The sequence below is a fragment of the Pseudonaja textilis genome, chromosome Z, assembly GCF_049901715.1.
Source record: "Pseudonaja textilis isolate UNSWEBS1 chromosome Z, rPseTex1.2, whole genome shotgun sequence".
Classification (NCBI taxonomy): domain Eukaryota; kingdom Metazoa; phylum Chordata; class Lepidosauria; order Squamata; family Elapidae; genus Pseudonaja; species Pseudonaja textilis.
In genome coordinates, this window is record NC_142008.1 from 128,707,131 (window position 1) to 128,719,737 (window position 12,607).

General features: G+C 37.7%; 1 protein-coding gene across 2 annotated transcripts in view; it reads right to left on the reverse strand.

Annotated features, from left to right (window-relative positions):
• The window catches only part of RUSF1 (RUS family member 1), a 31,436-nt gene extending 21,249 nt beyond the window's left edge, over positions 1–10,187 (reverse strand). The window contains exons 1-4 of one of the 2 annotated variants that reach the window (XM_026711812.2): positions 10,035–10,187; positions 1,382–1,539; positions 650–727; positions 15–129 (exon numbers count right to left, since the gene is read on the reverse strand). In XM_026711812.2, coding sequence (XP_026567597.1) covers positions 15–129; positions 650–727; positions 1,382–1,531 — 343 coding nt within the window. In that variant the 5' untranslated portion in view covers positions 1,532–1,539; positions 10,035–10,187. Of the gene's footprint in view, positions 1–14; positions 130–649; positions 728–1,381; positions 1,545–10,034 lie in introns of both variants that reach the window. The other variant, XM_026711811.2, reaches the window with a different exon arrangement.
• Positions 10,188–12,607: the final 2,420 nt, after the last annotated feature.

The window sequence follows — 12,607 nt, forward strand, 5'->3', positions numbered from 1 at the left end:
CAAGCGAGGCCCACCTTTCAGAATCCAAGTGATAGTGGCAGCTGCGACGGTGGAGGTCTCATCCCCGACCCCCACCCCTTTCAGCACTGCCTGGGTGGCCAGTGTCCCCGTGATGCTGCTTGCGAAGGCCTGCAGGTTGATGGGGGGATGAAGAGGAAGAGAGAAAGGGCAGAAGTTGGAATAGGATAAGGAATCCCCTGGGCCCAGTTCCATATCCATAATAACAGAGTTGAAAGGGATCTTCTAGTCGAAGACCCATCCCATTTCAGACAAATGGCTGCCCAATCTTTAAAAAAATTTAAATTGTCCAGAGCACCCACAACTTCTGAAGGCAAGATGTCCCACTGATTCAATTGTTCTGTCAGGAAATTTCTCCTGAGTTCTAGGTTGCTTCTCTCTTTGATTAGTTTCCATCCATTGCTTCTTGTTATGTCTTCATCACCTGGGGTTCCTCTTAGCTCACAGACTCCAAAACCTACACACCCCAAAGATTCAGCCAAAATAAGCCCTCTGTTCAAAAATGCGTTCTTCTAGAGATACCAAAACAGAGAAGCGGCCTTTCTGGGTGAGGAGAGAAGGAAGCCTGGAGCTTCATGGATCCCATGGAAAGAGAGCAGCCCTGCCCCTCAGAAAGGAACCTTTCTCTCACCTGGATGGTGTCCCAGAACTGGTAGGGGAGGTAGTCCGCGCTCACACTTTCAGGATAACCTTGGGGCAGGAAGATGGACTGCAGGAAAGAGAAAGGGTGAGCACCTTCTTCCTTTTGATCCACTCAATTTCTGCCCATGGATCCCCTTTCATTTTTGCCAATCTGCCTGCATTCTCTTCCCCGATGAAGCGTTGTACTGATTAGTTTCTTCCACTTCACCAAAGTATCTCCGGATGACCCAGCAAGGGTTCGCACAAATCCCACAGCCAACGCAAGTCCAAGAGGAAAGGGTGTCTCAGCTGATCAGCATTCATTTTTAAATAGGGTGGTCCCATGGCCATATTCATCAAGATCTTAAAATAATTATTTGAATCACAGTTGTGTAACCTGAGAACCTGGGACTCCTGAAAGCCATAATTGCCACTCACAGACCTCTACAAAAAAGTTATGAAATTGTAAGATTCTTTGGGAACATAATGAGAAAATTATTAGAAGTATGACTGGAGAGGATCAGATCTGATATATCTACTTTTTATTAAGTCAATCATCATTTGTGTATCCCTCGCAGTCAAGTAGCTCTCTAAACTTTAAAGACATGTGGAGTTCAACTTCCAGAATTCACCCAGAACTTTCATTCTTCCAACGTGGAAGTTGAAGTTCACACATCTTAAAGTTGCCAAGGTTGGGAAACTCTGTTCTAAACCATTTTTAAAACCAGAACAGTTTACTGACCATGAAGATATGATGGAGTGAACGAAAGTGCCAGGCCTCAGAGGCATCTTCCACAGAACTTAGCTTTCCATTAGGGAGGGCCTGGTAACGCCGAGCCGATCGAGAGCCATAACTTTCCATGCAAAGTGTCTGAATTTCCAAATCAGCCATGACTGTGCCTGAACTTTTAAAGATATGCAGCATTAATCAAACATCACTATAACTGAGAAAAAAAATGTGATCATTGTCTAACTAGAAGATCATGCAAGATGAAAGTTTTGAAGATCCTCTCCAAAAAGGTTATCACTCAAGCAACCTGGAAAGTTTGCACAAATATACATATACATATCTACATACCCACATATAAAGTGTGCATGTGTCTATGCATTTGTTTTCATTTAATTTTTAATATTGTTAGGCATACAGAGTCAGAGATGAGTGGCCACATAAATCAAATAAAAAAATACAAGTTAAAAGCTTCCCGTTTGTGGTCAATCCACCCAAAAGCCTTTAATTGGATAATTTTCTACCTATTTAATTATATAAATGGTATGTTCGTGATTGCATCCTTTTTTCTTTACAACAAAGAAGGAGAAGTGGTGTAGAACAGTGTATCTAAATCTCAGCAATCTTAAGATGTGTAGACTTCAACTCCCAGAATTCTCCAGCCTAGCTGGAGAATTCTGGGACTTGAAGTCCACATATTTTAAAGTTGCTGAAGTTGAACAGCATGTGCTTATGTTGTTGCATCCTTCACTTTTGATCAAACTGTCAGAGAACTGCTAGAGGGCGGAGCTGGTGTCGCGACGACACGGCATGCGATCTTGGAGGTCTGAGATCGCTGCCAATATCTTTGCTCCTGGATGGTCCTATTGGATCTAAACCGTCCTGAAGAGACGATGAAAGTGAAGAGCGCATCCTGACGATCCCAGGGATACCTCGAAGTCCCCTAGCTCTTCTTGCCAGCGGCAAAGAGGCAGCCATTAAAGCTGCTGAAGTTGGGACAGCTCCGAAACGGAAGAGAACAGAAAGAGAGAGTCTGCCGGTTTGGTGAGAACTTTTTCTTTATTCTAAGATCTGAAAGGACACCCTAAGGAAAAGAAAGAATCTGTAAAAGTTTTGACAGAAGTGATTAAGTGGCGATTTTAAACAGGAATGTCAAAGTAATGTTTTTTTCTCATTGCTGGATTTTCTATACATGATCTTATATTTTGAAACTGGACTGGTTTTTTTCTTTTCCATCTATTTTTTTTCCTCCTTTTTGATTTTGTAACATTTTAGGCTAGAGACTCCCTTTTAGTTATTTCTTTTCTTTAAATATATTTTTTTAAATTAATTCTTATTATATTTTGCTTGGAAAAGGAGGGGGAAAGTGAAAGCAAAGAAACTTTGTAACACTGCCAACTAGAGGCTTGGAAATATTCTATTTCTCTTGTGACCAGACAAAGCTGAGAAAGAAAGAACTGAGACTTTTTTTCAAGGACATTGCTATTTGATAAGATAGAGGGAAGAGCATGGGAGAGTATTATTGCAGGTGCCCTTCTGGGCTTCTATCAACAGCTGGAGTCTGGTGCTGAAGGTTATGGAAAAAGAAAAGGTGATAAGTTTCTGGAGAAGAGTGTTATAACAAGAGCCTTGGATTAACTAAACAAAGTGCATCTTGATTTTTCCTAAGCTGTGCTACCCCTCCTCAACGGTTTACTTTTTGAAATAGCTATTTGGATTTTTAGTTCTTTGGAACTTGTCTTTGCTTTTGTTTGTTTTTTGCTTGTCTTTGGAAGTTAAATTTTTACGTTTGCTTTTTATTTTAAAAGAAAAGTTTTAGTATTAATGATTCCCTTCCTTTTCTTTTTAAGGGTGTAGCCTTTTTTTCTTTTTCTCTTTCTGTCTTTCTGGTACTTTTGTTTTTCCATCTACCTCCAATACTTTTTCTTTCTTTTTATCTTCCTGGCTTTTTTTTCTCTTTCTCTTATGCAGTCTTTTATATTTGAGGCCTCTTAATTGGATTAAGGTGTTGAAGAACCTGAAGAATTTTTCCTTTTTTAAAGCTTTTTATTCCTCACTTTTCCATCTTTTTTAGGATTTTACAACTTTTTCTCTTTTGTGTATGTTTATGGTTTTTCCTTCATTTTTGAATTTTCATTGTTATCTAACTAATCAATTGGATTAAGGTTTTCAAGAACCTGAACAAATTCTTTTTTCTTTTTTTATTATTTTTACTATTTGGCTTCTTTTTCCTTACTATTTTTATTTGGAATTGCAATTGGTTACTTCATAATTGGATTAAGGTCTAGAAGAACCTGAAGATTTTGAATTGCTTGAAATGAAATGAAATTAACAGCTCCTGGTTCTTCAACTTCTACTTCCTCCTCTCCACCATCTGGAGAACAACGTTCAATACAGACAATATTAAGGCAAGAGAACCCTGCAGATGATTATGCAAGGAATTCAAAACATTCAAACAAGATCAGAGAATATTGAAAAGAGAATAGAGAACATAGAACAAAGAACAGAGAACACTGAACAAAGAACAGGGAAAACTGATGAAAAAGTCAAGAACATCCAACAAATGATGATGAAGTATGATGAGAGACTACTAAAAATTGAAGAAGAAGATAAACAAAGAGATAAGAAGATTGGAGACATTGATAACAGATTAACTGTGGTTGAACAAGATAAAAGTGGTATGCTGAGATGGGAGATGGACAGATCAGAATTTTATCTTAGATTCCAAAACATAGAGGAAGAAAAAGGACAAAATCTAGCTGAGATAATGATAGAAATATTGGCTGAAGCTTTGGAAATAACTGAAGAGAAGATGATGAATGGAATCGATGAGGTCTATCGAGTCTTCACAAGATATGCAATGAGAAATAGCCTACTAAGAGAAATTCACATCAGATTTACAAAGAAAGCCATTAAAAAGCAAATATTGCAAGTGGCAAGAGAGAAAACATTGAAATATAAAGATAAGGAGATTGTGGTTTTGAAACAAGTACCCAGAAGAGTAAGAGAGATGAGAAGAGAATACCGATTCTTGATCAAATTGCTACTTAAAAAAGAGGTGAATTATAGATGGCTGATTCCAGAAGGTTTAATGTTCACATGGCAAGAACAGAGATACAGAATTGATTCAATTGAGAAAGCTGAATCATTCTATACAGAATTTTTCAGAGGGAAAGAGGAAGAGGCAGAAAAAGAAATTTCACTAATTGAATTCCAAGAGGACTGCCAAATGACGACTGAAAAATAAGAAGGTGCAGTAGGTGGAAAGGAGGAAGCCAAAGAACAACGTGAACCAAGATCCATGAGAGCTGCCAAACCTAATTATAAAATATAACCATGGAAGAGAAAAAATTGATTACAATTAATATAAATGGACTTAATTCAGCCGTTAAAAGAAGGAAAACCTTCCATAAATTAGAGAAATTAAAATTTGATATAATCTGCCTACAAGAAGTGCATATTAAAAAGCAATATGAACAATTGTTGATACAGCCAAAACTAGGGAAAATATTTACCTCCTTGACACAATGCAAGAAAAGAGGAGTGGTTTTATATATTAAAGAGACCATTCCAGCGAAATTGATTTATACTGATGATGACGGAAGAATACTAATGGTGGAAATAATGGATAATAATACAAAAACTCTCCTGATTGCAATTTATGCCCCGAATGACAAACAAGAAGAATTTTATAAAAAATTACATATGAAAATAATTGAACTGGACTATGCTAATATAGTTATGATGGGAGATTTTAATGGAAGTGTAGACAACAAACTAGACTATACAGCACAGAAAACAATAAAGCAAAACAGAAAGACTCTCCCTAAATCCTTTTTTTTAAAATGGTAGATGAAATAAACTTAAAAAATACATGGAGAGAAAGAAATGCTAAAACTAAACAATACACCTTCTACTCAAATAGACACTTATCATGGTCCGGAATAGATATGATATGGATGTCAACAGAATTGTTAACTAATATTCAAGAAATAAATATTGAAACAAGTACTTGGGCAGATCACAATCCAATGACAATTAAATGGAAAGGACAAAAAAGAAGATCTAGATGGACGTTAAATAATACTATTTTAAAGGAAAAAGACTTCACACAGTGGATGGAGAAAGAATTGGCTTTTTTCTTTAGAGAAAACAAAAAAGAAGATACATCAATCCAGAACGTATGGGATACAATGAAGGCATATGCCAGAAGACCTGATAATAGACTATACAAGGAAAAGAAATACTATGAAAAGATTAGCCTCTAAGGCATTAGAGGATGAGTATAAAGGACCTGAAAAAGAGCTACAGAAAATGCCACAGAAAAAGGACATAAGTTAAAAATGGATATAACCAAACATAAAATGGGTCTAATAGAAAAAGAATTAGCACAGAAAATTAGAGGTGCTAAACAGAACTACTTTGAAGATGCAAATAAACCAGGTAGATGGTTAGCATATAAATTGAGAAAGGAGAAAGAATCAAGGAAAATATTGCAATTAATAGATGACCAAAGCCAAGTTTGCTATGGTAGTAAAGAGAAGAAGGAAATCATTTGAGACTATTATGGGAAATTATACACACAAGAGAATATTGATGAGGAAAGAGTCAAACAGTACCTACAGAATGCTAAGTTACCCCAGATGCCTAAAGAGATTGAAACAATGTTAGAAAGCAATATAACAATGGAGTTAACTGAAGCACTCAAGAAGCAAAATAATGGAAAGGCACCAAGCCCAGATGGACTTCCAGCAGAATTTTACAAAACATTACAAGAATCGTGGAATCTTCCATTGCTAGAAGTTATTAATGAAATTATGTTAAAGAAGAGGATACCTAAATCATGGTCAGAAGCTTATATTACACTTGTCCCAAAAGAGGAGGCCGATCCACTACAAATGAAGAGCTATAGACCTATTTCCCTACTAAATGCAGATTATAAAATTTTTGCTTCAATATTGGCAGAAAGACTTAAAAAATACTTAATTTTATCTATCCTGATCAAAATGGATTTCTGCCAAAGAGACAAATTAAAGACAATATGAGAGTAATCTTGGACACTTTGGAATACTATAAGGCACATCCTGAAAAACAAATGGCCTTGATATTTCTAGATGCACAGAAGGCATTTGATAATGTGAATTGGTGATTCATGTTATTACTGCTGGAACAGATGGGCTTTGCTAGAAAAATTATTCAAGCAATAGAAGCTATATATCATGAGCAAACGGCAAAGTAATGAGAGAGGGAGAACTGACATACTCTACTGATATAAGAAAAGGAACAAGACAAGGGTGCCCACTATCACCTCTGTTGTTTGTGTTAACTTTGGAAGTGCTAAATAGAAATGTTAGAGACTAAAAGATTATAAAAGGGATGAAAATTAAAAAGGAAGAATTTAAGTTGCAAGTATTTGCAGATGATCTGGTTTTTATCTTAGAAGACCCACTAGAAACAGCATCAAAATTGATAGAAAAGATAGAGACGTATGGAAAGGTGGCTGGTTTGAAAATAAATAAAGATAAGACAAAGATCTTGACAAAGAATATGCTATCAAGGCAAAAGGAGGAACTGGCAGACCTATTGAAAATTCAGGTCATGAATAAGATCAAGTACTTGGGGATATATTTGAAGATGCAGTACACTAAAAGAGAATAATTATATCAAACTTAAACAGCAGATAGCGCTAGATTTGGTGAAATGGGAAAATTTACAACTGTCATTAATAGGGAGAATATCAACAATCAAGATGAATATACTACCCAGAATTTTATATTTGTTTCAAACAATTCCAATTAGGCTTAGAAAAGACTATTTTGAAGATTTAAATAAAATTGTGTTGAAATATGTATGTCAAGGTAAGAAAGCGAGAATAAAGTTAAAACTTTTGCCAGATGCTAAAATAAGAGGAGGATTTGGTTTGCCTAATTGGGAGTTGTATTACCAAGCTGCAAATTTGATGTGGGTTAAGGAATGGATAACATTAAGATATACTAGATTGTTGAGATTAGAAGGACATGATCTGTTGTTGGGGTGGCATGTTTTTTTATGGTATAAAGGAACTAAAACACAGGGGTACTTTAGAAGACATTATATACGGGAGTCTCTGTGGTTAAACTGGGAGAAGATTAAAAGACAATGTTATTTGAAAATTCCAGTCTGGCTATCGACTATTGAAGCATTTTCTTATCCTATAATATAAAAAAAGGAACAAACAGTTAGATATGGTGAAATATTGAATGAAAAGGGTGAACTTAAATCTATACAAAAATTAAAGGAACAAGGTATAAAGATGAATTGGTTTTCATATGCACAAATACATTCAAGGTATGATAAAGATTCTAAAACAGAAGGTTTCTATGATAAACTGACTGATTTAGATAAGATTTTGACAGGTACTGATGAAAAGGTGATTTAAAAATTGTATGGATATTTATTAGAAATTAAACTAGAAGAAGAACAAGTTAAAGAAACTATGATTGCTTGGGGGAAGAATTTTGGATATGGGATTGATCTAGAGAAATGGCAAAAATTGTGGTCTCAAAATTATAAAATGACAATGTCAACAGCATATAAAGAAAATTTGTATAAGATGTTTTACAGGTGGCATTTCCCCCTCCCCCCACCCCGACAAGAATACCAAGAATGTTCAAGAATAAATCCAAAAAATGTTGGAAATGTCATCAGACACCTGGCTCATATTACCATACGTGGTGGACTTGTGCGGATGCTAAAAAATACTGAACTAAAATCCACACGTGGTTGAAAAAAATGACAAAAAAGCATATAGATTTGAAACCAGAGATATTTTTATTGGGAATTTTACCTGAAATATAAAGTAAAGACTTGAAATACCTGATTGTAAATGTATTAATAGCGGCTAGGATTCTATTTGCTAAAAACTGGAAAAATGAGAAAATACCATCAAGGAGGAAATCATTAAGAAAATATTGGAATGTGCTGAAATGAGCAGACTGACGTTTGAAATTAGAGAACAAGATGATAAACAATTTTATAAAATTTGGGATCTATTCTATCAATGGTTAGACAATAAAGTATAGTAACGAAATATGTAGACTTTTAGAGAATACTAAATATATAAAGATGTATTCTTTCCTTATTATATCTACAAAATGATTTTAGGATAGATTTGGGATGATAATATGAATTGTCACAAAACAAATTAAGTAAAATATGATTATTTCATAAAGCATGAATGAATAAAAGTATAGTCAAATGATTGATTAATAATGATACCAATGTATTTAATATTGGATTGAAAATACGAGATCATATACAAGGGCTATCCACAAAATAGATTACGTTTTCGTCTGTGGCAAGAAGGGGCGGAGCTAGTGTGGCCATCTTTGGTCTGTGCGTCCGCCACTCACTCTGCATCTAGTCGTGCTAGTGGGAGGTTCGTATCGTGGCCCGTTATTTCACAGCAAACGTTTGAAATGTGTGCTGCAATTGAAAATCCCTCGAGTTGTGTGGTGCGATCAGTGATAAGGTTTTTGTTGGAAAAAAACCATAAACCGATTGAAATTTTTCGGCAACTGTGTGAAGTGTATGGGGACAACATCATCACTGAAGGTGGAGTGCGCCAATGGTGCATTAAGTTTAAAAATGGCCGAACTACGGCACTCGAGAAGTCCTGAATGCTTTCAAGTGGGAGATTTTTCCTCATCAGCCCTACAGCCCCGATCTTGCACCAAGCGCCTGAGATTTGAGCCAGTCAGTCACACCCGCCTGCAGTTCCACGTCATTGTCAAAGCGCTGTGTTCCAAGCTGTGCTGTGAAATAACGGGCAACGACACAAACCTCCCACTAGCACAACTAGATGCAGACTGAGCGGCGGACGCACAGACCAAAGATGGCTGCACTAGCTCTGCCCCTTCTTGCTACAGATGAAAACGTAATCTATTTTGTGGATAACCCTCGTACAATGTAATTGTAATTGAAGACTACAAAATGGAAGCACAAAACAATGTGTAAACCAACCGGCACACTGTATGTACATATATGGAAGATGGCCTGATGTTTTTATGTTTTGTTTGTTTATGTTTGTTTTAAAAACCAATTTTAAAAAAAAACTGTCAGAGAACTGCTAGAGGCTAGATGTTGTATTTTAGCCACCCCTTAAAAGTTCACACTTAAGTGGATTGACAGTGCACAAACAATAAAACAATTGCAATATCTAACACAAAGAGGTGTTTTTAACATCTGGTTTTTGAACACACACATCCTCTGCTCAACAAGCATGCTTTTGTGAAAATTCAGGCTTTAACCACTCACCCAAACCCCAATGTGGTGGGAATATGCCCCATATTTCAAACATACCGATTCTGTAAACTGCTTAGAGAAAGTTGTAAAGCACTATAAAGCGGTATATAAGTCTTAAGTGCTACTGCTATCTTGAGAACTCCATTTAAATAAAAACATATTAATGACACGTCTCTAAAGATTTCGTCCAGCCGTTCTAAATCTATTTACCTAAGCACGAGACCCACTAACTTCAATCAAACTGTCTTGGAAGGAAAAACGTAAAGAAATGCACAGTAAAATGCATTCAGATATATTGCTTGCAACAGCTTCCTCCACCCCCAAAGACCGTGAAAGCTTTAAATGCCGATTTTCCAAATAATCGTGAAAGACAAGAAGAAAAGACCTTTGAAGAAGTGATGCAAACAGTCCGCGTCTTTCCTGCCTGGATTTGAGTTGGGAACCCAGAAGAAGTGAAAATATAGCCACGCAACCCGCTTCCCTTCCCCTAAACAGACATTAAGCCACGTCTTTAATGCAGAAATGTAGCCGTAGCGTCTCCGGCTGGCCGAGACTGTAGACGCTGCTTTCGTCCAGCTGGGGAACCAAAGAAAACGGACAAATTGCAAACCCGGTTATATTTAAGTGTTGCGCCTTCTTCTTTTAGAGATCTCTGGGAAATGTAGTCGTCTGACGATTCTTTTAGTAAGAGTTCAGTTGAAAAACTTCAGTTACGACTTCACATCTCTCTATAATTTTCTTTTTCCCCCACATAGCAACAGATACGTCTGATGGATCAAGATTGAGAGTTAAAGTGTATGCATTAAACTTCCCTAATAAATGCTTACAGCAAAGCAAAGCTCTGCCACTTCACATTTAAAATATTTGATAGTGCTTTTAAGGATGTCAGAAGTTCACAGAAAAAAATAAGCCTAATATTTAAAAAAATCTAACATCAATTAAGTGAACCCAGATCCACTGTGTAACAAATTGAAGTCCTACAAAAATGAGCCTGAAAACATATCCTCATTAGAAAAAGTTGTTGATCCTGCTATTCAGGCACCTTTTTCTAGTGATTTTTTTTTTACCAGCTCCAAAATACACTGCTCAAAAACATAAAGGGAACACTTAAACAACACAAATGCAGAGTTATGAATCTGGTGGTCTTAACATATATATATCCTGGTTGTACAGTTTTTAACTGTTATTGTTTTAATTTGTTTTACATTGTTATTTGTATATGTCTTTTGGTGTTGTTCACTTGTATGTTGTGGAAGAGCACCTTATTTCGTTGTTCTCAGGTTTCTGAGTACAATGACAATAAATTTATCTTATCTTATCTTATCAGTGTAACTCCAAGTCAATCACACTTCTGTGAAATCAAACTGGTAGCAACACTGAGGTAGCAAATTTCACATGCTGTTGTACAAATGGAATAGACAACAGGTGGAAAGCATAGGCAGTTAGGAAGACATCCCCAATAAAGGAGTGGTTCTGCAGGTGGTAACCACAGACCACTTTTCAGTTCTATGCTTTCTGGCTGATGGTTTGGTCACTTTTGAATGCTGGCGGTGCCTTCACTCTAGTGGTAGCATGAGACAGAATCTACAACCCACACAAGTGGTTCAGGTAGTACAGTTCATCCAGGATGGCACATCAATGCGAGCTGTGGCAAGAAGGTTTGCTGTGTCTGTCAGCGTAGTGTCCAGAGCATGGAGGCGCTACCAGGAGACAGGCCAGTACATCAGGAGACGTGGAGGAGGCCGTAGGAGGGCAACAACCCAGCATCAGGACCACTACCTCTGCCTTTGTGCAAGGAGGGACAGGAGGAGCACTGCCAAAGCCCTGCAAAATGACCTCCAGCAGGCCACAAATGTGCATGTGGCTGCTCAAATGGTCAGAAACAGAGTCCATGAGGGTGGTATGAGGGCCTGACGTCCACAGGTGGGGGTTGTGCTTACAGCCCAACACAGTGCAGGACTTTTGGCATTTGCCAGAGAACACCAAGATTGGCAAATTCTTCACTGACGCCCTGTGCTCTTCACAGATGAAAGCCAGTTCACACTGAGCACATGTGACAGACATGACAGGGTCTGGAGACACCGAGGAGAACATTCTGCTGCCTGCAACATCCTCCATGACCGGTTTGGTGGTGGGTCAGTAATGGTGTGGAGTGGCATTTCTTTAGGGGACCACACAGCCCTCCATGTACTCGCCAGAGGTAGCCTGACTGCCATTAGGTACCGAGATAAGATCCTCAGACCCCTTGTGAGACCATATGCTGATGCAGTTGGCCCTGGGTTCCTCCTAATGCAAGACAATGCTAGACCTCATGTGGCTGGAGTGTGTCTGCAAGACAAAGGCATTGATGCTATGGACTGGCCTGCCCATTCCCCAGACCTGAATCCAATTGAGCACATCTGGGACATCATGTCTCGCTCCATCCACCAACGCCAGGTTGCACCACAGACTGTCCAGTAGTTGGGGGATGCTTTAGTCCAGGTTTGGGAGGAGATCCCTCAGGAGACCATCCGCCACCTCATCAGGAGCATGCCCAGGCATTGTAGAGAGGTCATACAGGCACGTGGAGGCCACATACACTACTGAGCCTCATTTTGACTTGTTTTAAGGACATTACATCAAAGTAGTGATTTTTTCCACTTTAATTTTGGGTGTAACTCCAAATCCAGACCTCCATGGGTTGCTAAATTTGATTTCCATGGATACTTTTTGTGTGATTTTGTTGTCAGCACATTGAACGATGTAACAAACAAAGTATTTCATAAGAATATTTCATTCATTCAGATTTAGGATGTCTTATTTTTGTGTTCCCTTTATTTTTTTGAGCAGTGTATATCCTCACCTCTAACATTTAGGCCATTGAACATTTAAAATCCCCTGGGTGACATTGAGAAAATCGTGTTCTTGTTTTTTGTAACCAAACCTGTCTCACAGGGTTATTGTGGCGGGGAAAATTAG